The sequence below is a fragment of the Colobus angolensis genome, unplaced genomic scaffold, assembly GCF_000951035.1.
Source record: "Colobus angolensis palliatus isolate OR3802 unplaced genomic scaffold, Cang.pa_1.0 Scaffold126, whole genome shotgun sequence".
Taxonomy (NCBI): Eukaryota; Metazoa; Chordata; class Mammalia; order Primates; family Cercopithecidae; genus Colobus; species Colobus angolensis.
The window spans coordinates 8,285,547-8,310,400 of NW_012113808.1; the positions used below are offsets into that span (position 1 = coordinate 8,285,547).

General features: G+C 34.7%; 1 protein-coding gene across 4 annotated transcripts in view; it reads left to right on the forward strand.

Moving 5' to 3' along the window:
• DCAF6 (DDB1 and CUL4 associated factor 6) overlaps positions 1-24,854 on the forward strand; it is a 142,999-nt gene that overhangs the window by 77,876 nt on the left and 40,269 nt on the right. For 2 of the 4 annotated variants that reach the window (XM_011933405.1, XM_011933404.1), the window contains 2 exons: positions 6,188-6,358; positions 13,783-13,842. The exons of 1 other annotated variant lie outside the window; for it this stretch is intronic. In XM_011933405.1, coding sequence (XP_011788795.1) covers positions 6,188-6,358; positions 13,783-13,842 — 231 coding nt within the window. The remainder of the gene's footprint in view (positions 1-6,187; positions 6,359-13,782; positions 13,843-24,854) is intronic. One more of the 4 variants, XM_011933406.1, reaches the window with a different exon arrangement.

The following is a 24,854-nucleotide window of genomic DNA, read 5'->3' on the forward strand; positions in this document are numbered from 1 at the left end:
TTCTTAGTGTTATTCTCTGTATACTTGGGAAGCCCTTGTCCTGGCTTATCACTTGGCCAACTTCCTTTTCCTTGGGTCTCAACTCAAATGCCGTATAAGACAGGTCTTTCATAACTACCCTAGGTAAAGTCATCTTTCCTTTTTCTTCTTGCTGAAATTTTATTCTCTTTTATATAACCCTGTTATTTTCTGAAAAGCACTTATAAAAATTATAATATTTTTCACTTTTGATTGTTTATAACATTTCTTTTACTATAATAAGCTCTCATGAAGACAGGATATTGTCTGTCTTGTTGTCTCTGAGTAAGCATCTTTTTTCCCCAACAATATCCACCCTGTAAAGATACGATTAAAAGTATGATGGGACATTTTGTTGTCTTTAAGCTGATATAGACTAGATAGGATATATTTAGCTATATTTTAGTCTTTAGTTTATACTTTTAGCCCCAGTCATTTACTCTGGCTGTTTCCATTAAGTTTCCAAAATTTGGTAACACCCAGAAGAGAGATGCTGTGATTAGCTGTCTAACCATTTATCATTTTGGATCCATTGTTTGCCTTTGACTGTCTAGACCACATAGGATTGAGTAGATAATTTTTCTTAGGTTGTTCTGAAGGCATTTTAAGGTAACTTACAGAAATACTTTAAAAAATTGTGTGATTTTATATATATATTTCTGTTTGTCCTTTTCACTCATATGGGTGTGTATATATATATATATATACACACACATATATATATATATATATATATGGGTGAATATGGGTATGAAATATGGGTATGAAAATAATTAATTGAAGCTGTGAGTGAGTTGAATATGCAAAATGAATGCCCTGAAGAATGGTAAATCTGGAGGGGTCACAGTGTTGGCTTTGGAGTTTTGTAGCTAAATTAGGAAGGTAAGTAGACTGAAATGGAATATAAAATCGGTTGATAGATTTTTGTTTTTGCTTTATCCTTTGTATTCTTGAATTTTATTTTAATTCATAAGTCAGATCATTTGAAACCATGTTCTATATGCCTCACCCAGAATTTGAAGACACTTTGATTTTTATATATCTTCTTTCTTGAACATTTAACAAAAGACTGCTTTTTAAAATGTGATTATAAAATTATATATTTAAAACTGAGAAAGATATGACCATGAGCTAATACTGTATAGGTTAAAATGAAACCTTCATAATTTATAAAAAATATTTCAAAATAACTATAAATCTTTTCTTCTCTTCTCAGTAAGGCCTTTCAGATGTCTCTTTCAGTTATTTCTGAAGTTAAGCCTGGAAATGTGTTAATTTAGTTCATGATTTGTAATTTATTCTCATGTTAAGAATCTTTTCATAATGAAAGACTATTAAATGAGGCATTTTTCCAAGTGTGTTATTTAATTTTTTTCTTTGGTTTCATTTTAACCTATTTAAAGAATATGATTTAGAGAAGATGATAACTTTGAATTGGATGGGGATATCAGTATATATAAAATTCACCTTTAGGGCTCATATTGAGATATGAATCACTTAAAGCTTCCCTGCCCTGTGTTTTTAATTAAATAGACTACTCAGACCATCAGAATTTTTTTTTTTGAGATGGAGTCTTGCTGTATCACCAGGCTGGGGTGCAGCGGTATGACCTTGGCTCACTGCAACCTCTGCCTCCCAGGTTCAGGCGATTCCCCTGCCTCAGCCTCCCGAGTAGCCAGGACTGCACACGCGTGCCACCATGCCTGGCTAATTTTTTTGTATTTTAGTAGAGATAGAGTTGGCCACCATGTTGGCCAGGATGGTCTTGATTTCCTGATCTCGTGATCTGTCCGCCTCGGCCTCCCAAAGTGCTGGGATTACAGGCGTGAGCCACTGCGCCCAACCCAGAATTTTTTAAAGATAGTATATGATGTGGTCTGTGTGTGGATTCCTGCTTATTTAGTCATAAGCAGGAATTACAAATTTATTTTGGCCTATGTAGAATTATTATAGCTAAATTGAGCTCTGTAGAAAAATTGGTGGGGAAGAACTCGGTTGTGCACCATATCAAAGCAAACCTTTCAAAGCCCCAAATCCAAATCATAGCTTCCTTAAATGGGATAAAGGTCTAGTCTAGTCTAGTCAGAAAGATATAGGCCATTTGTAGGTTAGAAACAAGTGGAGAGGCCGGGTGTGGTGGCTCACGCCTGTAATCCCAGCACTTTGGGAGGCCAAGGTGGGTGGATCACCTGAGGTCAGGAGTTTGAGACCAGCCTGGACAACATGGTGAAACTCCATTTCTACCAAAATAAATTAGTTGGGCATGGTGGCACGTGCCTGTAATCCCAGCTACTTGGGAGGCTGAGGCAGGAGAACTGCATGAACCCAGTAGGCAGAGGTTGCAGTGAGCCAAGATCACGCCACTGCACTCTAGTCTGGGTGACAGAGTGAGCCTGTGTCTCAGGAAAAAAAAAAAAAAGAAAGAAACAAGTGGAAATATTAGGTTGATGGCCATTTTGGGGGGAACCAAAGAAGAGAACAGAGAAACATGCACAAGGATCATTAACAGGACAAGAAGTAGGTTGGGACTAGAAGACAGATTTATAGCAGGCAGATAAAGTGTCACCAAATTAGATATAAAAATGATCCAGAGTCCAGGACAAAAATACTGTATGTATTGTAGAGGCAGGATGTAAGGTTAGAACCAAGTGGACCTTTGTTGGGTCAACTGTAGCTGTTTTTATTGTTCTTCTGTCTCAGAGGAATTAAGCCATTAGGAGAATAGCCTGTAATCTTTCAGAAGAAAACAAGAATAGGGTTTGTAGTTTGAGGAGATGACAAAGTACAGTTTTCCTGTAGCAGTTTGTAATACCTTGTTGAATTTTTGTCATCATTGTTTTTAAAATTCAATCCAAGGCATTTATTGTATTCAATTTTCAGTTTGGCTCATGTTGACAAAAGCTAATTCTCCAAGCATTTATCTACATTTACAAATTATGTATGTTTGTGTATATCTTTTTAAAGGGTGTAATATGTGTGTATGTTAACTGCTTTAATATTTCAAGCTGCTAGCAGAACTGTTATTTAGTCTGGTATGTCTCGTTAAATTTTTAAATTCAGTACTTGCTTTTCGTAGTTAATAGCTACGTGGTGACTTCTCTTCCGAGCCTGATTTTGTTTTTAATCTAAGGAGAAAAAAGCCACCATACAAGCAGCCTTAAAAGCAGATAAATTCTTATTTAAAAAGCACTGGAAACATTGAATAAATGGTTCATAAGATTATCACAACTAAATCTTGATTTTTTTCAAGTTTCAGAGCATCATTACATGTACTGAGATCTTGCTGTTTGCCACTTCACCAAGTTGGTTCTGGGATGGAGATTTATGTCCTCATAAAACATTTGGTAACTCAGTAGAGAGGGTTAATTAACACTCCAATAAAATTGATGATATTTTTCTGCTTTTCTAGCAAAATTTGACATATATGGCCTCTCTCTTGTAGATTTCTTTTGAAGTTTAAAGTGACAAACTTTATGGCTGTATAATAATGCTTTATTTTTTATTGCTAAAAGCATTACTGTTATGCTGAGTATAAATAAGGTATCTGTACATACCTGAAAACAAAGTGCTGTGCCACTGAGCATCACCATTTGTTTATCAATTAATACTATCCTATTAGTACTGGATAATTTTCTAGAAAGAACTAACAGTGAGTGATTATGATATTGTGAGTTGTTAAATCTTAACTACCAATTGGGTAATTTAACAAAATGCTTTATAAATAGAAGCCATGGTAACAAGAAATTAGTACCTGGCATTATTGATTTCTGAAACAGTAAACCAAATTTTTTACTCTTAGTATCTGGAGAGGCTGAAAGTTTATTTGGTAGTTTGTGTAATTTCATGCTAGTGTCAGAAATTCTCTGTGCTCCTACCACCAAATCTAACTATTGACATCTCTGTGCATATTTTGTGCCTCCCTTTGATTATAACTAATGAGGTTTTTATGCACCTATTCAAAACCAATTCCTCCTTTGATACACTGGAACTTAACTCTTTTGGTTTACTCAGCGACATCATTCCTATGGTTTTCCATTTTTTTTTAAGCATCATCTTTCTCTCTCCTTCAGTTAAACATTCTCCATCAGAATACAGACATGTATATTAGCTCCCAAACTAAAACCACAAACTTCTCTTTATTGTTACTGTCATTTTTTTGTGGATCTTGCTCTGTTGCCCAGGCTGGAGTGCAGTGGTGCAGTCATGGGTTACTGCAACCTTGACTTCCCTGGCTCAGGCAATCCTCCTACCTCAGCCTCCCAAGGGACCACAGTGTGCATCACTACGCCTGGCTAATTTTGATTTTTTGTGGAAACAGGATCTCACTGTGTTGCCCAGGCTGGTTTCAAACTCCTGAGCTCAAAGTGATCCTCTCACCTTGGTCTCCTAAATTGCTGGGATTACAGGTGTGAGCCACAGTGCCCTTCCTGCCTTCCCTTGATTCTTTATAACCCCGACAATGATTTTCCAATTTATCTGTTCTCCACTAATAGCAAGAGTTGTACAAAGAATATGTGTACTTTGTGTGTCTACTTCATCACCTGCCCTTTCTCTTAAACCTGCTGCTATCAGATTTTGGTCCTTATTATTTAATTAAAATAGCTCTTGTCGAGGTCATCAATGACTTCCATTGTACAAAGTCCAGTGATTAGCTCTTAGTATCTTTTTTAGTATACTGGCAGCATTTGACACAACTGCTTACTCCATCCTTTTTGACACAATTTCATGACTTAGCCTACAGAGCTCTGATCATTCAGTTCTTCAGCTCTCTCTCTCTGGCTTTTCCTTCTTACTCTTTCTAGAGGTTCTTTTTCCTCTTAAACATTTGAATGCCTCAAGATTCAGTTCTTAGACCTCTTCTGTGTCATCCCTTACTCTTTAGAGGGCTTAAAGGGACATCCAAATTTATATCTCTGAATTCTAGACTTTTATATTCAGTCCCTACCTAATTTCTCTACTTGAATATCTATTCATTCTTTCCCCCAACACTACTTGTTCCTCCATTGTTCCTTACCTTAATAAATGGTTACTTGTTTTTCCTGTTACCTAGGCCAAAAACTTTGGGATCACTCTACATCCAAACTATCAGCAAATTCTACTGCCTTTAAAATGTATTGCGCATTCCTATACACTTGCCCCCTGAGCATTTGCACTTGTCTTTTCTCCACCTGAAACACTCTTCCTCCAGGTATCCATGTGGTTTACTCGCTTATTTCCTTGAGGTGTTTGTTCAAGTGGTACCTTATGAGAGAAGCTTTCCTGAGTTGCCATATATAAAATAACCCCTGCCCTGCTGTCACTATTCACTATCCCCTTTACCTTACCCTGTCAATTTAATTCATAGCAGTTATCCCCACATGACACAAACACATATGTTCAGCATCACGTGTGCCTGTGTATTTGCAAATGTCTCTTTTTCTCTCAGAACATTAACTCCTCAAGAATAGGGACTGTTTTGTTCAATATTTTATTTATCCCTAGAGCCTATAACAATGCCTCATACATAGACAACATTCAGTAAATATCTCTTTGCAGAATTTAATGTTATTTTTCTACTGTTCATCTGTGATCACTTCATATAAAGGTCAAGAAAATATTATGTAAATCTTTTTGAACTTGAAAAAATTTTTGAGAATGACAATTCTAACATGAAATATTTAGCTGAAGAATATATAACTTTCACTTTTTTGGAGCTCTTCTCAATAAATTCTGAGTTTCCAAATGCATAACTTTTTATCATTTTAATTGAATTTTATTATTTGATTGAAGTTAATGAAGCAACTTAAATTTTTGTGTATAAATCAGATGACTTAACTGATTTTTTTCAATTTTTGTTTCTTTCCTAATATCATTTTGTTGTATGTTCATTTTGAAATCTTTTGCTTATGGAGGACTTTTTATTTCCACTTGGTTAATTACTTAAATATTCCTAGAGAAATATATGTATCTAATTCATTGTAGTTAAATAGAAGCATTTGGTTGTGTATGTATGGTTTGTCTCATAATTTAATGACCAGTAATTTCTTCTTTATCAGTAATTTGTTTATAGTATTCCTCGGTGAGACATGTGTTTTGTTTATATCCTTCCTCTTTTTAAATGTATAATCAAATTCTTATTATTCTCTATTTTATTACTATCTTTTCACCTTTCTTTTCCTATTTGTGTCAGAATTTTTAAGGGGCCCTGAGATAGCTTTGCTTCGTAAGCGCCTGCAACAACTGAGGCTTAAGAAGGCTGAGCAGCAGAGGCAGCAAGAGCTAGCTGCACATAGCCAGCAACAGCCTTCCACTTCTGACCAGTCTTCTCATGAGGGCTCTTCACAGGACCCTCATGCTTCAGGTTATTAATGTCAAGTGTCCTTAAGCAGCTGATAGAATTGTTTTTTAATACCGCTACTGTGTAATAAGGTGCTTCCCTTTTCCCGTTCAAAAGGAGAGCTAATGCGCTTGCAGCTTACCCCTCCCTTCCTTGCATCCATATGGTGGTATTCAACATCACATGTTAGGGGGACAGATTGGCAGCAGCATTTGCCAGAGAGATGAATATAAAATGATTTTAAAAGTTGTAGTATATTTGGAGAGGGGCAAATATTTATTACTTTTAGAGCTGATGAGCTCTTTTTGAATAATTAGTGAATTTAGAGCCTGCATTGATCTTTCTATTGAAAGTTCTCATATGCTGAAATAAATCTGTGCTTTATGGCTCCTAGCTCTTCTTCTTCTTCCTCTTTGAATGTTAGCCAATATTCCTAAAACCTAGTAATGCTAGATTTTAGAATTATAGTATTATTTGGCCATACTAGCATGCTGACTAAATTATTTCCTTCTGTCATTATTTGAAAAATTTCAATATTTGCTTTCTTATTCCTCCATACATAATCAAGTTTCCGATATTTAGGGCAGCAACAGTACTCCACAGTCTCATGTTCTTATTATGCTATAAAACTGTGATAACACAGTAAAAATTGTCACTCTTTTTTTCTCACTGAGTCTTTTAATGCCCTGTCATCTTATGACCAGAAAGTTCATGATGCTCAATAAACATTTGTTAAATGAATTAATGAAAGATGTATTAATAGCACAAAATAATTTATCAACTTAGTTATTTCAAGATGGGTAATAGATACTGTAAATCCTGTAGTATTATATGAATATTATAGTAGGTGTAATAAGTTATTTAGGAACAAGAATGTCTAGGTTCTCATATTAATGAGTTTATAATGCTTTGTTTGATATGCTTTGTTCTGCTACCCTAAAGAGTGATGAGTTTGGGCTTTGAGAGTTCTAATTTGATTATCTGAAACTAATTTATATATTGGTAGAATTGGACAACCTCCACTTTATAATTATCTTTTCTAGTAAGTGCTATGGTAACAAAAGCACGTTTTATAATATGTGGTAAAATTAAATAAATAAATTTAAGTCATTGTAATATAGATATGATGTTTGGGATAAATCATAAACTTGATTTTTAATTCAGCGTTATATTAATGGAGTATCAGGCAGAGGCCTCTGATTTTTTTTCCTATGGGGAAATATTTTCCTATACTTTAACAATTAACAAGAAAATTTGATCAGATTACAATAATGACATTTAATAAAATATTTTGATTTTCTTTGCTCTATATAAACCTCTAGCAAACATGTTTTGAAGGTTAAAAAATCATGAAACCTAAAAATCAATAAAAAGAAAAATAAAATGTCCCTACATATATAATACTAAAATTTAGCTGATTACAACTTAGTATTAAAATGATCTTGAATATAAAACAAAACTACCTAACAGGAAAGAAGTATACATTGTAGATGTTGGAAAAATATTTTGAGATTCACTAATCTTTTGTAACTAGTTCACAAATTTATTTATTTATTTATTTATTTATTATTTTTTTTTTTTGAGACGGAGGTTCGCTCTGTCGCCCAGGCTGGAGTGCAGTGGCCGCATCTCAGCTCACTGCAAGCTCCGCCTCCCGGGTTTACGCCATTCTCCTGCCTCAGCCTCCCGAGTAGCTGGGACTACAGGCGCCCGCCACCTCGCCCGGCTAGTTTTTTGTATTTTTTAGTAGAGACAGGGTTTCACCGTGTTGGCCAGGATGGTCTCGATCTCCTGACCTCGTGATCCTCCCGTCTCGGCCTCCCAAAGTGCTGGGATTACAGGCTTGAGCCACCGCGCCCGGTCTAGTTCACGAATTTAAATTGAAGCAAGCCGTTTTTAGAATCAGAAAGCTTTAGAGTGAGTGTATGATTTCTGTGAAGTTAGATGCTGTCTTTCCAACTCTAAGTGTTATTCTATTTAAATATCTAGTTTGGCAACAATAGAAATTAAATATATGAAATTCAACAGGAGGGTAGGTTTTAATTGAGTAATAATTACAAAATTTTATCTTACACATAATAATTAAATGCAGTTTTGTATATGGACATTAATTGATTCATTCTTTTATGATAGATGTTACTGTCTAGCCATACAGAAAGCACCAAAATTAGCCTCCTAGATTTTAATTTATTAATAATAGAAGAATGTGCATTTGTCATATGTAAGAAGCATAGTTTTCCATTATACTTTGGTATCTTTAGAGTATCAGTTAGTGGTGATAGTGCCAGTAAAACATATTTCTGTTGTCTTCTCACCTATGTAAGTGTTTTAGCTGTAAGATGTTCAAAGGAGACATTACTATGATTTGGAAACCAAGAAATTTTTAAAAGTATAGAAAGAATTTTTGAATTACATTGGGGTAGCCATTTTATTCTCTTTTTAAAATATATAGAACTCATGGAAATATTTTGTGAAATCGGTAAACCTAATTTCTTTAGGAAAGTGAGATCAAACCTTGAAACCACTTTGTAGAAATAATCACCTACATTTTTAGTGGGATCAACTGGGAAGGGGCCTGATGCTGGTTGAGGATAATCCCAGATGGAATATTATCTATTTAGTTGCTGATATTTCTTGGCAGTTGAAGACTAAAACACCATTCTAAGGCATCAAATGATACCACCTTAAGTTTCAGACTGTTTAAAATGAGCTATATAAAATAGGTGTTAGAAGATGTTAAACAGTGGTTTTTTATTTCATTTTGATTGTTCACTCTTTGTCATCAGTCTTATGTGGAAGTTCCAATATAAATTTTATATACTTAGACAAGGATATAAAAGACTTAGAAAGTATATAAAAGTAGCACTGTTGGGACTTAAACATGAAACAAGATAAGGAGCGACTACCCACCTGCTTTCTCCTCCTGCTATCCCTAAAGCTCCTCTGCTACCTTTTTCCTCTGAAGCCCAGTTTGCAAGTCAGTGCTTTAAAAGAATTTTTGACACCTATAAATGATAATTCTTTAGAACTAATTTCCAAAATATATGGTTTTTAAAAATTAGAATATATCATTTAAAAATATTTTTACTTAGGTTAGTTTTTTTAAAAGTCTGTCTTTTCTAGACTAATAGGAAATACACCACAACTCATTTAGGAAATACACCATAACTTGTTTTCTAGACTTTTAGGAAATATACAGTAACTTGTAAAATCCTTAACAATTTTTTTTTAACCAAAAAGAAATGAATTTGCCTTTATCACGTCAGTGCCAGGGAATTAGATTGCCTGAACTCTTGTTCCTGGCTCTATGACTAGATGACCTTGGGCAGGTCGTTTGGCTGCTTTATGCCTCAGTTTCCCAATTATTGATTTATTTAGCTTGCTGTAATTTACAGAGACCATGTAAGGATGGGTTACACAATACAGTATATATAAAGTTATCTACCTAAGGAGAGCAGTACACATAATAATGTACTATCTTCTTTTTTTTTTTTTTTTTCTGAGATGGAGTCTCGCTCTGTGGTCCAGACTGGAGTGCAGTGGTGCTATCTCGGCTCACTGCAACCTCCACCTCCTTGGTTCAAGTGATTCTCCTGCCTCAGCCTCCCGAGTAGCTGGGATTATAGGCACTTGCCACTATGCCCGGCTAATTTTTTGTATTTTTAGTAGAGATGGGGTTTCACTGTGTCAGCCAGGATGGTCTTGATCTCCTGACCTCATGATCCACCCGCCTCAGCCTCCCGAAGTGCTGGGATTACAGGCGTGAACCACCACGCCCAACCAATAATGTACTATCTTAATTGTAGTATGTTGTTTACTACTAAAAAATGTCCTCATATAAAGGCCCCATAAGGTTGATAGCATTCAGGGTTTTGAATGAGCTATATGTACATTTATGAGATGAATGCCCCAAACAGGTGTGGCAGAGGCATTCAGCATATGGCTGATTTTAAGCCCAACTCTTTTTTTCCATTTCAGGTCCCCTGAAGTCATGGGTTGCTGGCTCCTGCTCAGAGTGACAGCACCCTGTGGAGTCTGCTGGTACTGACCTAACCACCACAGAGCCCCACTGGAGCATGGAGCCAGCCTAGAGAGGGTCAGGTAGGAACTGTTTTTTCACTTTATGGCACGGTTTTACCAATTGGAAAAAAGTAATTTTTATACCCCAAAAGGGTATAAAACATTGGTGATTGTTTTTGAAAAAGGGCTTTTTAAAACTGAGCCATATTGGAAAAAATCAGCACTTACCCGATCCTGTGCAAGCAGGCTCTATACAACATCAGATTTCCCAGTGTCCATAGTGACAGTCACATGGAAGCACTTCTCAGATGGATGCATTGAATCTATGTGTTTGATGTTTATAAATAGTTAATAAATTAGATATGATGTTAGTCTAGTTCTGCCAGCACTCCTTAACTACCTTGAATGACAGAGTCCAAAGCAAACCAGTGATGAGTCTTTTAGAACTTTAAACATAATAATATGCTCCAGATGTTTCAGAACAGCTTTGTACCATTACTTTTCATTCAATATCATATGTCTGAAAAATAGTCAAGTAATGATTAAATGACCCATTCCTATGTGCTGTCTAAATATTTTACATGATATTACATCTTCAGAAGAACACTATGTAGTGGATATTGTGATTATCCTCATTTTACAGATGGAGAAACTGAGACTTAGACAAGTTAAATGACTTGCCCAGGGTTACAATATTACTGAGTAGAAAAACCACATTTGAACCCAGGAAGCGTGGCTGAAGAATCTTTGTGATTTGCCTGTTAGACTATAATTGTCTATTTTTTCTACAGTTGAGAAAATTCTGGTGTCAGGGGGCTAAAGAATTTTCTCAAGACCAAACCACACATTTTTTGGAACTACACAGTAATTGACCATGAGACATGCTGAGCTTAGTACTGAATGAGCTTTTGCTTAAAGTTTATCTTTACCTTAAAAAAATTTACAGTGCTAAAAACTTCAAATAAACTGACCAACCATATTACGTGTTACAGTAAACTACCATTGGACCATATATTCAGGTTTTGATTTTGTGATTGTATTCTCTAGAAGGTATTTCCCAGAGAGGTAGAGTAGAATATGCCAATAACTGAAGCAGTCAGCTTAAACTAGTAATTACTTTTTAAAATATTAGCCATTCTAATGGTTATTGTGTTAATATTTGAAAATATTTATGTAAGATAGGAGTTATAGGTATTGTACTTATGAATAGTGGTTAAAAAAACATGTCACTTAAAATGTTCATATGACAGGAAAATAATCCTTCCCAAAGGAGTTGTGTGTTCCCAAGATTACAAACAGAATGAAAGCAGTGACCAGGAAGGATTTCTTCACAAAATTAATCTTCAAGATGGGAGGAACAGCAAATGCCTCAGAAATACACAATATCTATGGCATACTAAAACCAAAAAGAAAACCCTTTTAGTTTAATACTTTGTCTTAACATAGCTTTAGTATTTTAAATACTTGAAGAGTTTGAAAATACAGTTTTGTAGAGATGGCAGCATTCTAGATCCTTCATTAATAGTTTTTTTTCCCCCCGTGACTTACTCTTTCTTAAATTTTATTAAAAATAAGATACATTTTATCTTAACAAGATTTGTACATTTCATGGTATTTTTTAGAAAAATTAAATATTTGAAGATAAAATTTCTTGGAGAGTTTGTAATTTTCTTACCGCTCTTAATGTTAAATGAGGGCGCAATGAAATGTATAACAAATCCAAATGGATGAAAAATATTTTTCACAGATTTTTAGGAGAGTTTTCCAATATTTATTTCACTGTGAGTCACATTTTTCTTGTTTTTTTAAAGAGTTTAATTTTTTTTCCTAAAGACCAATTTATCTGTTCTTTAAAAACAACATAGATGGTAGTGTTGAATCCAACTGTGAAACATAAATGAGAAGTCATCTTAAGAAAGTAAAGCATGACTAGATTAGGGAACTGATTGAAATGCTATCGTTCCCACTTTCTTTTTTGTGTACTATAGATTTGTTTAACTGAATGTTCTAATAAAAAAGAGGTGATAAGTAAGGATAAGTAAAAGCTATTATTCAAATAATGATCATGTTTTGTCAAAATCTAGTAAGAGAAAAATACATGAACAAATTGGTGATACTAGAAGATGGAAGATTTAAAGTTGATTCAAATGGTACCACTAGCAGAATTCAGACTTTTAAATGTACAAATGCAAGCAATCAAATCCTATAAAATCAATGTGAATCCAGGATATATTGGAAAACTCTTAGCTATTCAGCTAAGGACAATCTTAAAATACCTACTTTTTGGGGAAAAAATGCCATTATGAGCAGAAACTGGTGTTGGCCAAAAGTATTTTGTTAACATTTGCTAAGAACTAGAGCACAGGATATTAGAAACTGGGAACTATTCTTACTGGTTAGGGAGAGTTGTGCTTATTACCTATGTTTCTCTTTTACTGTAGCCCTGTTGGAACACAGAATGGGTCACCTCCTTCTGTTCCGCAGTGTCTTGCTTAGGTTTCTAGATCCCCAGGCTGATTAGAGAGTAAGGAGAAGCTTGGGCCTAAAAAAGTTGCTAATTATTGTCAGAATCAAGTTTAGAATTAAAACTTACTAACTTCTGATGAGTGCTCTTTCCATTTTATTATGCTGCCTGCTTTAATACCAGTGTTTTTCAAACAGTAGAAACCACTTATAAAATAAATTCTTATATAGAAACCCAGCATATTAATTAAAAAGATAAGAACAAAGCTGTTCTATTTGAAGCCAAGGTAGAAAATGTAAAGCCCAGATCATTAAGCCTTCTCCTTGTCTCTCTTTTCCTTTCCCCACCAGGTAACTCTAAAGAAACTTGAGCCTTTACATAGTATAGTTTTAATATGCACAATATACTGTAGAGTTTTTAAAGTCATGCACGTTTCTGTAATAGTAATTACCTCATTGAATATTTTTCCTATATACCATTTTCTTTGTATAAATCTTGATGTTAGCTCCTTGGTCAGCCCACAGTACAACAAACAACATCTCTCAAAGTATAGTGAGCATTTCATTTCATGCTTCGAATCCTCCAAGGCAGGATGAAAACCATCGTAAGGAGCTGGAGAGGGAGTTTGAGAAGGGCAAGGAGTCTTGTGTGTAGTGAACTAGATACTCCATTTCTAATTTATCTACCTTGCACCTTGTGCCTCTGCTGTATGAATTTGATAAAAGGTGCATGCATGGAAATAGAAGAATAGTTTCTCAACTCATTCTCAAAGTTACTAAATGCTTGTCTGGAATAACATCTTAAGCACATGGCCCTGCTTACTCACTGCTTGGGAATCACACTACATTACTTACTTCTATTCCCCAGCCTTATACATTTGTTTCTTAAGCTTAGAGATGATCATGACATTGCTGTGCAGTTTTCTGCTGCTTACTTTTAAGTTGAAATCTCGTTTTTGTTTCAGATTCTCCTTCTTCTGTGGTTAACAAACAGCTCGGATCCATGTCACTTGATGAGCAACAGGGTGCGTGCAACAGGAGATGCGCTATGCCCATCCATCCATAGCTTTATTGCAATGCATAAACTAAGCTTTCTCACACCTTTCATAGCATTTCATTTTGATTATGGTCTTACAGTCAGTATTTTGTGAACTAAATTACAATAGGTGGTATTGTACACAAAAGGTCTTTTTGACCTACACGAATTATTTTCTACGTAAGTTAATTTCTACCTTTGGCCCTTGATGCCAACTTTGAACTCTCTCCCTATAACAAAATTGTAATGGACATAAACTATATCCATTTTTAAAATTCTAGGTATCTGTCATAAAATTGTGTAGAACTTTGGGTGTGAGGTTAACACTACCTTGTTGCTTATGTAGGATAAGTTATTTAAACACAGTAATATTCTATATTACTAGATTGCTTTAGTAATGATTCTTGGTTTTATGTCTCACTTATCTGGTAGCCAGATTCCTGATAGCTTTAACTAAAGAACATGGTTACAAACCCAAAGGTAAGCTCAGAAGCTATCAATCAGAAGCTCCCATTTCCACTTGTACTTTTCAATGTGGGAAAGGTGTAAAATCAATCTCCAAGCCTTGAATAGAGCCTCATGAAATAAACAGGTTACTTATTTATCAGGCTTGATTACTAGCAGATCAAATACAGCACAGAGAAGGATTAGTACAGGAAGACATTCTGACATGAAGGGACATCTGAAAAGATTGGAGATAGGAAGACTATTTGAAAACTAAAAAGACTATTTAGTGTTAGCGCAAATGTTTTACTGTCTCACCTCAGATTTAATGAAGTATTTTAAATATATTGTGACAAAGTATGATAAGTAATCGTAGTTAAGTCTTTAAGAATAACAACACGATATTCACTTTCTCTATTTAAAAAGGCAGATTGCTGGACGTGGTAGCATACCCCTGTAATCCCAGCTACTTGGGAAGCTGGGGCAGGAGGATCGCTTGAGCCCGGAAGTTTGAGACCAGCCTGGTCAATATAGTGAGACCCCGTCTCTTAAAAAAAAAAAAACTAATTAACTGGGTGTGGTGGTGCATGCCTGTAGTCCCAGCTAATAGGGAGGCTGAGGTAGGAGGATTGCTTGAGCACAGGAGTTCAAGGATCCAGTAAACTGTGATTATACCACTGCACTCCAGCCTGGGTGACAGAGTGAGACCCCCATCTCTTTAAAAATAAAAACAGGCTAAATGATTGCCTTTATATATTTTACAAATGTTCCTTTCAAAAACATTTTTTTAAAATTAGCACTAAAACCATAAGATTTGGTTGACTGAAAGTTTACATTTTAGATGACTCATATGTCAGTAGTAATGCAGAAATTAAATATTGCTGTAGAACTTATTTGGTGTGAAATAGATCTAATTTAAACTATAGTCTTAGAGAAATATTCAGAAACTCATTTTAAAGTGAATTAGAAAACTTCTTTTGTACTTCTGATCTTAAATTATTCCTTATGGGGCCAGGCGCAGTGACTCACACCTGTATTCCCAGCACTTTTGGAGGCTGAGGCAAGCAGATCGCCTGAGGTCAGGGGTTTGAGACTAACCTGGCCAACATGGTGAAACCCTGTCTCTACTAAAAACAAAAATTAGCTGGACGTGGTGGACCACGCCTGTATTCCCAGCTCCTCAGGAGGCTGAGGCAGGAAAATCGCTTGAACCTGGGAGGTGGAGGTTACAGTGAGCCAGGGTTATGCCACTGCAGTCCAGCTTGGGCAGCAGAGTGAGACTCTGTATCAAAAAAAAAAAGAAGAAAAATTATTCCTTATGAACCTGAGACGAATTTCTGATCTTAAATTACTCCTTATGGACCTGAGATGACCTGTATTACTATAAGGTTTTCTGTTCTTGAGAAAGAATGAATGAATTGGTAAATTAATTTGCAAACTAAGGAATTAAGCATGTTTTATTTTATATGTTTATTACAGAGATATTAACAACGAAGAATAATTAAGGCAAAACACAACTATAGCATACTTATATTAGACTACCGTTTATAACTACTGTGTAATTAAAGGATTTTTTTCCTAAGGATATATGGATATAAATAATATATCACTATCAGAGATTTTATAGCCAGATTTATATTCTAGTTGATCATGTACAATAATTTTCATAGTGTTGAATATTCAGTTTGTTGATACTTAATTTACATATGATGTGGGATATGAGAGGAAGAGAAAAATTATGATTAACTCCCAGATTTTTTACATCATTGCCTGGGTATGGTAAATGGTAAGGCTATTTACTAGTGTTCAGTAGCTTGGAAGTAGAAATCAGGTGGTTCTTTATCTTTTTGAGTATGTAAAGTATGATAAGCATTTTAGTCATGTAAGTAGAGGTGCTATGTAAGAAGTTAGTATTGAGTGGCTTTGGCAGAAGCTGCACTGTAGTAGACTATCAGAAATGTAGCTTTGTAATAAGACGTCTGAGCAGAAATATTCTAATGGTGGAAAATATATCTAATTAATTAAATCCTGAGTTTTTACATACCTTTTTGTTCATCAGCATTATAACTTTTAAAGTACTAAGAACTTCACATTTCAGGCTCCCATTACCTAAAGATAACTTCTAAAAGTGAGTAGAGACTGCCCGCCACCATTTGTCTCTCCTGGACTAACGGAATAATCCCTTTACTAGTCTTCTCACATCCACTCAGGCTATAGTCTATTCTCTACCAGCAGCCACAATGAAACTTTAAGATGTAAATATAATCATGTGATTCATCTGCCTAAAACATTGTAATTGCTTCCCATAGCCTTTCAAAAGAACCGAAACCCATACCTTGGCTTACAAAACCTACATGACTTGATTTCTATATCTCTAATTTCGTCTCAGGCCACTGTCCCATCATTCACTAAGCTCTTGCCAAATAGACTTACTTTCATTTCTTTTAACACTCTAACCTCCTTTCCCTTTCAGATCCCTTGTACATGCTGTTCACTCTACCAAAACTATTTTTTTGTTGAGCAACTTCTCATTTTTTAAACTCACAGAGATATTACTGTCTCAAAAATAATATAAGTTCACAGTCTCTAGTAGGTCTCCTCTTTTTCTTCCCTTGTGACTTGTTATTTTTCTTCATTGCATTTGTCAAATTTGTAATCATACATTTATTTAGGGGATTGTTTAGTATCTACCTTTCTGCATATTCTCTAAATACTTTCATTTACTATAATTTCCTCTATGACTAAAATCCTATGTTAGGTGGTAAATAATATTTGTTAAATAAGTGAGTAAATTCTTTAAGCAATTAATTATTTAAGAGCTGCAGGGATTACTTCAGCTTGGGAGAAATGTGATCAGATTTACATATTGGAAAGATCATTTTGGCAACATTACAAATGATTGATTGGAAGGAGTAAGATTGAAAATTCCAAGAACATATAAGAGGCCATTGTTATAGTCCACCTAAGAGATTATGAGGCATCCAACCTAAGGCAATAGTGGTGAGAAGTGAGAATGAACAGATTTTAAAAATAGTTGAAAGGTTGAATTCATGGGACTTTGAGACTGATAAGTTAGGAATGAATGAGAGTATGATATCCAGGTGTCTTGATAGGGTGATAATGAACCATCAGCCAAGATAGAGATTTTAGGAGGAACAGCTGATGTGAGGGGAGAAGAAAGTATGTGAGATTTTTTTAAATGTTAAGTTTGAAGTGTCTTTGGATATCCACATGGAGAAATCTCATAGATGGTTGGATGGCTATATGATGCTGGAAGTCACCAAAGTAGTCTGAGGTAGAGATAAAGGTAAGGAATCATCAGTTTATAGATAGCAGTTGAAACCATGGGAGTGGATGAGAGCATCTAGAAAAAGAGGATATTGTGAGAAGAGTGGAGTCTGTACTACAGGGGCAAGTAGAGAAAAAGATACAGCTAATGAGACCAAACAGGAATGATCAAAGAAGGATGCAGGGCAGAAAGAATGCCATATCCAAAGCCAGGATAAAAGAAGTGCAAGGAGGGACAGGTTAGTAATGCCTTGTGAAGCAATGATACCAACTCCCAAAAGGTCTGATAAATCATTTTTTAAATTTGGCAGCGTGATTGCTTTGACATTTTAGTCTGAGGTATGATGTAGTGGAAGCAGAAGCCAGATAGTAGTGGTTTGAGGAGAACATTTTGGGGACAAAAGGTAGAGACTTTGGTATGTCTCTTTTCATAAACTCAATTAAGAATTGAAAGATAGAGCAAAGATAATGGCAGGTATAGGTGGTGGTAGGTTCAAAACTGAGCATGTTTATAGAGTAAATAGATTGTTTGTTCAAGTTTTAAGGGATAGTGGATTTCGCCAGATATACCATTATTTTCAAAATTTTAACCTTTACCAAGATTCTTGTTCTCAGTTTTACCATGGAGAATGGAAAAAGTAGTACATTTAATAAGTTTCCTTTTTGAATTTATCTCTAATGATTATTTAAGCATATTTTAAATTTCTTTTTCATACTTTTAACGAAACACGAATGCTTTTTAAAAATTGATAGTTCAGTTTTATATTTATGTCTCAAAATATTTCTTCACCATCTTCCAGGTGCCCAAGTGATTTCATGTGTTGTTTAATTTAATTTTCCATAGCATTTTCATAGATTTCTTTATTTGGAAGAATTACCAAGGACAAAAATGTTACTGATAAAATTTTTAAAAATTTTAATGGACTTGCTTACTGAAGAAAATTTTTTCTTTGAATAATTGTATACATAGTATTTTACTCGTTGAGTGCCACTAGTGTCTTTGCTTATTTATCCTGAATTTTAAACAAAATCACAGTTTGATAGAAGTTTATTTAGCGTGAATCTTTATTCATTAATGCAGCTCCATGGTTGTCTTAATAGTTTTACTTTTTTTTAAGAAATGAAATTGTAGGGAAATAAATGTATGACATGCACATTGTTATTAATTGTATCCTGTTATAAAATAATTTCCAGTGTTCTCCAAATTTGGAGTTGTGTGTAAACGCATTGATGGCCTTTCTGTGCTAATTTTGCCTAAAGTGAAATTCTGTTTGAATAAGCACAATAATGTCCATCATGCATCTTGTTTAGTTTAGTGGGTAGTTTTAGTTTTCCTTTTTATCTCTATTATAAGAGGAAAAATTCTCTTCTGACATGTTTCTCTTATCTTGTTTATATTATTAAAACTTACAAAATTTTCCTGTTAAAAGTATGTAGGCCAGCAATTTCCCCCTTATTTTATTTTAAAAAATAACAACAGCAAAAAGAATCTATAATTGTTCTTTTGAGAACAGTTAACTTTTGAGAGGATATAAGAAAGTAGTTTTGTCTGAGTTTTAGGTTTTGGCCATGATTGAAACAAGTTGCTTTCTCTTCCTTACAGTGATTCCATTAAGTGGAAGTTGACATTGCCATCAAATTTGAAACTTACGTCTGTAGGCAATTGTGCATCTGAAGGCACTAATTTTCTGTTCTAGATTTAAAGAAATATAAACACTAATTTGTAGGTATGAAAACTATAAATGTTAATTTTCCAGTATGTATCATTTTAGATAAACTATCTTTGATGTTTGTAAAACATTCATCTATAGGAGACTAGTGAATAATCAAAAACCAGGGAAACAGATTTTACTAATTCTACCAAGATAGATTGAGAAATGGAAAAGTTGGATCTGCCATGCATTAAATATGTATTACCTTAAGATTATATACTGTCACCAATTGAAATTTCATTTTAGTACTATTATCTAATATTATTTTAAACTTATATTGCCAATTCTAATTTTTATTAAATATCTAGCGATTGAAGCTTGCTTTATTAATAAGAATATAAGTTCAATATTCACCACACTGGAATACATCCGTAAATAGTATATTTTAAATTCTTGTGAAATAGTAAGTTAGTGAAATAAAATTTCATTCTAAATTCTTTGTATTCCTTAGAACTAGTTATCACTTAGTTATCTGGAATGAAGTAACTAATTTCTTCCTATCCCCAACTACTAGGTCTTGATTGTTCCCATTAATGATATATTTGATCTTTTGGAAGTTAAACCCTATTTAATTTTTGTTGCATATGCTCATTTGTTCTACCCTTCTGCTGATCAAACCTATACCTCCAGTTTGTTTTTTAACTTAGAATTGTCTATCATAAAAATAACTGACATTTATTGAGTTTTTTATGACTAGCACTGTGTTAAGAATTTAACATGCATTATCTAATTTGTGCTAATAATGAGGTGAATTATCTTAATTTTACTAATGAGGAAACTAAGACTCTGAGAAATATGTAAAGATGAGTGAAATAAGTGGTGGAGCCATATTTGTATGCCTATACTTCATTAATTCAACTGATATGTAAATGCCTACCTACCTTGTGGCAAGTACTGGGATAGGTACTAGGGTGCATGAATGAATAACACTACTGTCTTCTGTACTGGGAGCATTGAGTTGATTTATAATAACACCAGCAACAACAACATCACTTAATACTACATTTTCTTTGTACCAAACATTGCTTGGAGCAATTTTTTTATATGTTAATTTACTTAATCCTTACCACAACCATTACTATTATTACCCCCATTTTTCAGATGAGGGAACTGAGGCAAAGGGTGATTAAGAAACATATCTAAGGTTGCACACAGCTAGTAAGCGTTTATCTCAAACCCAGGCAGTCGGCTCTGGCATCAGTGATCATAACCACTTGCTTTGCCTGATCTAACAGTAAAGATGGATGAAAAATTAAATAGAAGTGTGATGAGTGTTATGAAAGGAAGGGGAAATAGCAGGGTACAGTGTGGAACATAGAAGAGTGGGCCTTCATTCCCTCCGGTTGAGGGCCAAATAAGGCATTCCTGAGGAAGAGACATTAAGCTGAGATCTGAAAGGTGAGCCTGAATAAGTTAGGTGAAGGATCATGAGTAAAGGGAAGTGTGACTAGCATATGCAGAGCCTCAGATGCCACATACAGGATGATTCGGAGAATCCCACTATGCAGGACAAAGTGATTTTTTGGACATTTTAGGTTTGGCATTTTTATTTTAAGAACAGAGGGAAGCTAATGAAGTGTTTAAATTAGGGAGTGTGACTATGGCCTGATACTCTGAATGGAGTATGGAGAACTGATTATAGACTAAATCACTTAGGAAGTTCTCCTGGTAACAGAGATTTTGATCTGGTGATAAAAGTAAGGTAGGAGAGATGTGAAGAGATTCAAGAAATATTTAGGATGTAGAATAAACAGGGCTTTGTGGTAGATTGAATGAGATAGGATTGAGGAGGAATCCAGAGTATAAGTTACAGTAACAACTTCAGAATTTTCTTATGAAGATAGTTTAGTAATAAATAGCAGTCCGGAGAGGGCAGGACTTGTGTCTTAAATCTTTTGTAAAACAAATACACTGTTTTTACTTAGGTTATACATTTATTTGTGGTGCTTTGTGAGAGGTACTGATGGAGATTAACAGGTGACTTTTTCAACCACTGCAAGAGTAGCTCATGTTTTGATTGAGCACAACTAAGTGGATGGTTATTTTCTTAAACAGGTAACCCTGGAAAAGAGATAAAGCATGGGCAGGGACTTGTAGGGGTAGGTGATCATGAACTTGGTTTTGAATATATTGAGTTTGAGTTATCTGTATGAGATACTCAAGTTGAAAATCGGTTGGGTAGTTGATTATGTAGATATGGAGCTCAGAAAGGATATCCGAGCTCAAGAAAGAAATTTGGGAGAGTTTTTGCATACAAATGGTAAGAAGCCATGAAGTAGATGGAATTAACTAGGATGAAAGTAGAAAGACGAGAACAGAGTAAGAGAGCTAACACATCTCACGAAAAATCAGAAAAATGATAAAATTAAAAGATTTTGCCAGCAAAGAGCTAGTAGCTAGTAAAGGAGATTGAGAAGGAGCAACTAGAGAGGTGGATGGCGACATAGAACAGCGTGGTGTCTTGTGATCAAAAGAAATTTTCAAATACGAGAGTGTTGTCTGCTGGAGTCCTGCTGAAAGGTCAAGTAAATTGGCTCCAAAAAAATTTTCCCCTAAGTTAGTCAATGTGGGGATTGAGCCCCATTAGTAGAACACTTTCACTAGAGTGACAGAGACAGAGGCCAGATTTTAGAGCAGGAGATGAAAAAATGGAAATGAGAAGAAAAGCAATTAAAAACAATAAGCTAGGAGGACAGTAACTGGAAGGGAAAGTGGTTAAAGGGAGTGTTCTCCTAAGCTGTCTACCTCATTTGTTTTCATCTGGAAGTCACATTTTAACTTGTTAATTTATCTACAAAATGAAAGTGTTATTTATGATAGGCAGATTTGATTTTTTTTTTTTTTTTTCCAGTAAAGGAGAGTATACCCAAGGAAACAGTCATGAAAGGAAATACTGGAAAAGGATTTTGGCAGGGCCCACGTGCCACATGGCGTGGGCATATTTACTTACTTTCATTCTATACTGTTCTCCCCCTAGACTGAAAGTGAAATAGGAATAGGAGACGTTTATGAATAGAGGTATATAAAACTACTGGTTCTGAAGTAGGAGAAAAGGAAGCAAAGGTTAAATGGCTACCACATTTCAACCCATAAATTCTAAATACTGGTAGGAATGTGGAACCAAGCACAATTTTCAGTCTAAAGGTATCCAAATCACATGTTTAAGTTCAATTCACACTTCTATGTTATGTCATGAAAAAAGTTCTTGGGTTAAAATTATAATAATTGACATAGAGTTGAGTTGTGATTGCCAGAAGAAAATTTGATTGAATGTTAAAAAGATTAGAGAGAATGGACTTCCTAATAAATGTCTGTAGTAAAGTTGCACTTTGTTTCATTTTGGCTTACATAATATCATTTCTATTTTATAAATCTAGATTTGCAGTAGTGTAAGCACTCATTTTTTAGAATGAAATGCATTGCCTCACAATTATCTGTAGGGTAGATAGATCTTCTCTGTTAGCAGTCTACTGCTAAAAGCAGCATCTCCACGTTGAATCCAGATATATTTCCTTATACAAATAGTTGGAAGGAGAATTGGAGATCCTCTAATCTGGAATCTACAGAAAAATTGTGGATTCCCTGACCTATGAAAATGGAAAATTTTGCATCGGTTTAAAAACTGTGGTTGAGAAATTTGCCTTTTCTATACAAGTCTAGTAAGTTGGAGTGCAAAATGTGTGGAGATAGTTAAGCTTTATTATTTTTTCAGAATATTTCACCGTATGTTTTATTTCCATCTAACTTTGGTTTTTAAAAAATATTTGGTATAAACACCTCATGTTCTCACTCATAGGTGGGAACTGAACAATGAGATCACTTGGACTCGGGAAGGGGAACATCACACACTGGGGCCTATCATGGGGAGGGGGGAGGAGGGAAGGATTGCATTGGGAGTTATACCTGATGTAAATGACAAGTTGATGGGTGCTGACAAGTTGATGGGTGCAGCACACCAACATGGCACAAGTATACATATGTAACAAACCTGCACGTTATGCACATGTACCCTAGAACTTAAAGTATAATAATAAAAAAAAAATGCACAAGATGTACCCTCTTAGTAAATTTCAAGTATACAATACAGTATTGTGACCAAAAAAAAAAAAAATTTGGTATAATGGAATGGGAAATAGGATATCATTATATAATCATACACGCATCTTTATACAATAGAAAACTCATTAGATAAACTATTTTATTTTCATATGTTCCACAGCTTATCTAAACTACTATAGTTAATTAATGTGTGATTATAAAGTTGTAATAGTGACCCAGCAGCAGAGAAAAACGTTGGGCATGGGGTTCTAAAGAAATTATTGTTGCTGTACCTAGTTAATTATCTTCATTTTGAATATTTGGTTTAGATTTACATATAAGATAGATTATCCAGGGGTATCCTAGCTTAAAGTCTGAACATCCTTATCAGTATTTGGATATTTAGATCTATAGCAACATTTTGAACAATATTTAAATATACAAAATACTCAGCATATTTTTTTTTACTACGGTTATCACACTTTTTTTGTATGTCTTTGAGCATTTTTTTGAACCTTTCGTTATTATAATTTCGTAGTAGAAATGTACAGATTAAATCATTTCACAGTGTGTGCATTACAAAAAATAGTTACTTTGTGATTCTTATGCAGAAGACTTGAAAGATACCTAGTTAAATACATAGCAGTTCAAGGAAACTGCTTTCAAATTATATTTCAGCTCATTCTGAATTTTTTTTCCTGAGCCATATGGACCTTTCACTTCTAATCCCCCAAAATGAAGTCTTTTACAGTATTTTATCCTGATGTTTATGTGATTATTGCTGTGCTTCTGAAGCCTGTGTTTCAAATGGTAATTTGCTTCCATAGAGACCACTCTTAAGTTGCTGATGTCATCAGTTATTCTTAATAACCATAATTACTGAGCAATATAGAATGGCTATCTAAAAACTTAGCAGTATTGAACAAGTTAAAAGGGATTTTTTCCCCCACTATATTGTGTGTGTGCGCTGAGCACACTACAAAGAAATATTCTCCTGTAATGTTTTTAGAGGAAGAAATAGTTCAGTTTCTTAAGTGCCCTAAAAGAAGATACAACATAGTTTTCCTATACTATAATGCCAAAGTGATAATTTTGGCTACCAAAACTCTTACCAGTTGTTAATGTTGTTGATATGAATTGTTTATTTCTGAGGAGTAACAAGTAACAACACCAACAATTGATATTTCTTAATTAAAATAGTTACTTATCTAAGTAATCTTATTTTTATCTTTGTAGTCAGATTATTTCTAAGATTGTATATTAAGTAAGAACTTCTTATAAAAAGAAACCTCAGCCGGGCACAGTGGCCCACACCTGTAATCCCAACACTTTGGAGTACTGAGGAGGATCACTTGAGGCCAGGAGTTCAAGACCAGCCTGGGCAGCATAGCGAGACTCCATCTCTACAAAACATAAAAAAAGAAGTTGGGCATGGTGACACACACCTGCAATCGTAGCTACTTGGGAGGCTGAGGCAGGAGGTTCACTTGATCCCAGGAGTTTAAGATCGCAGTGAGCT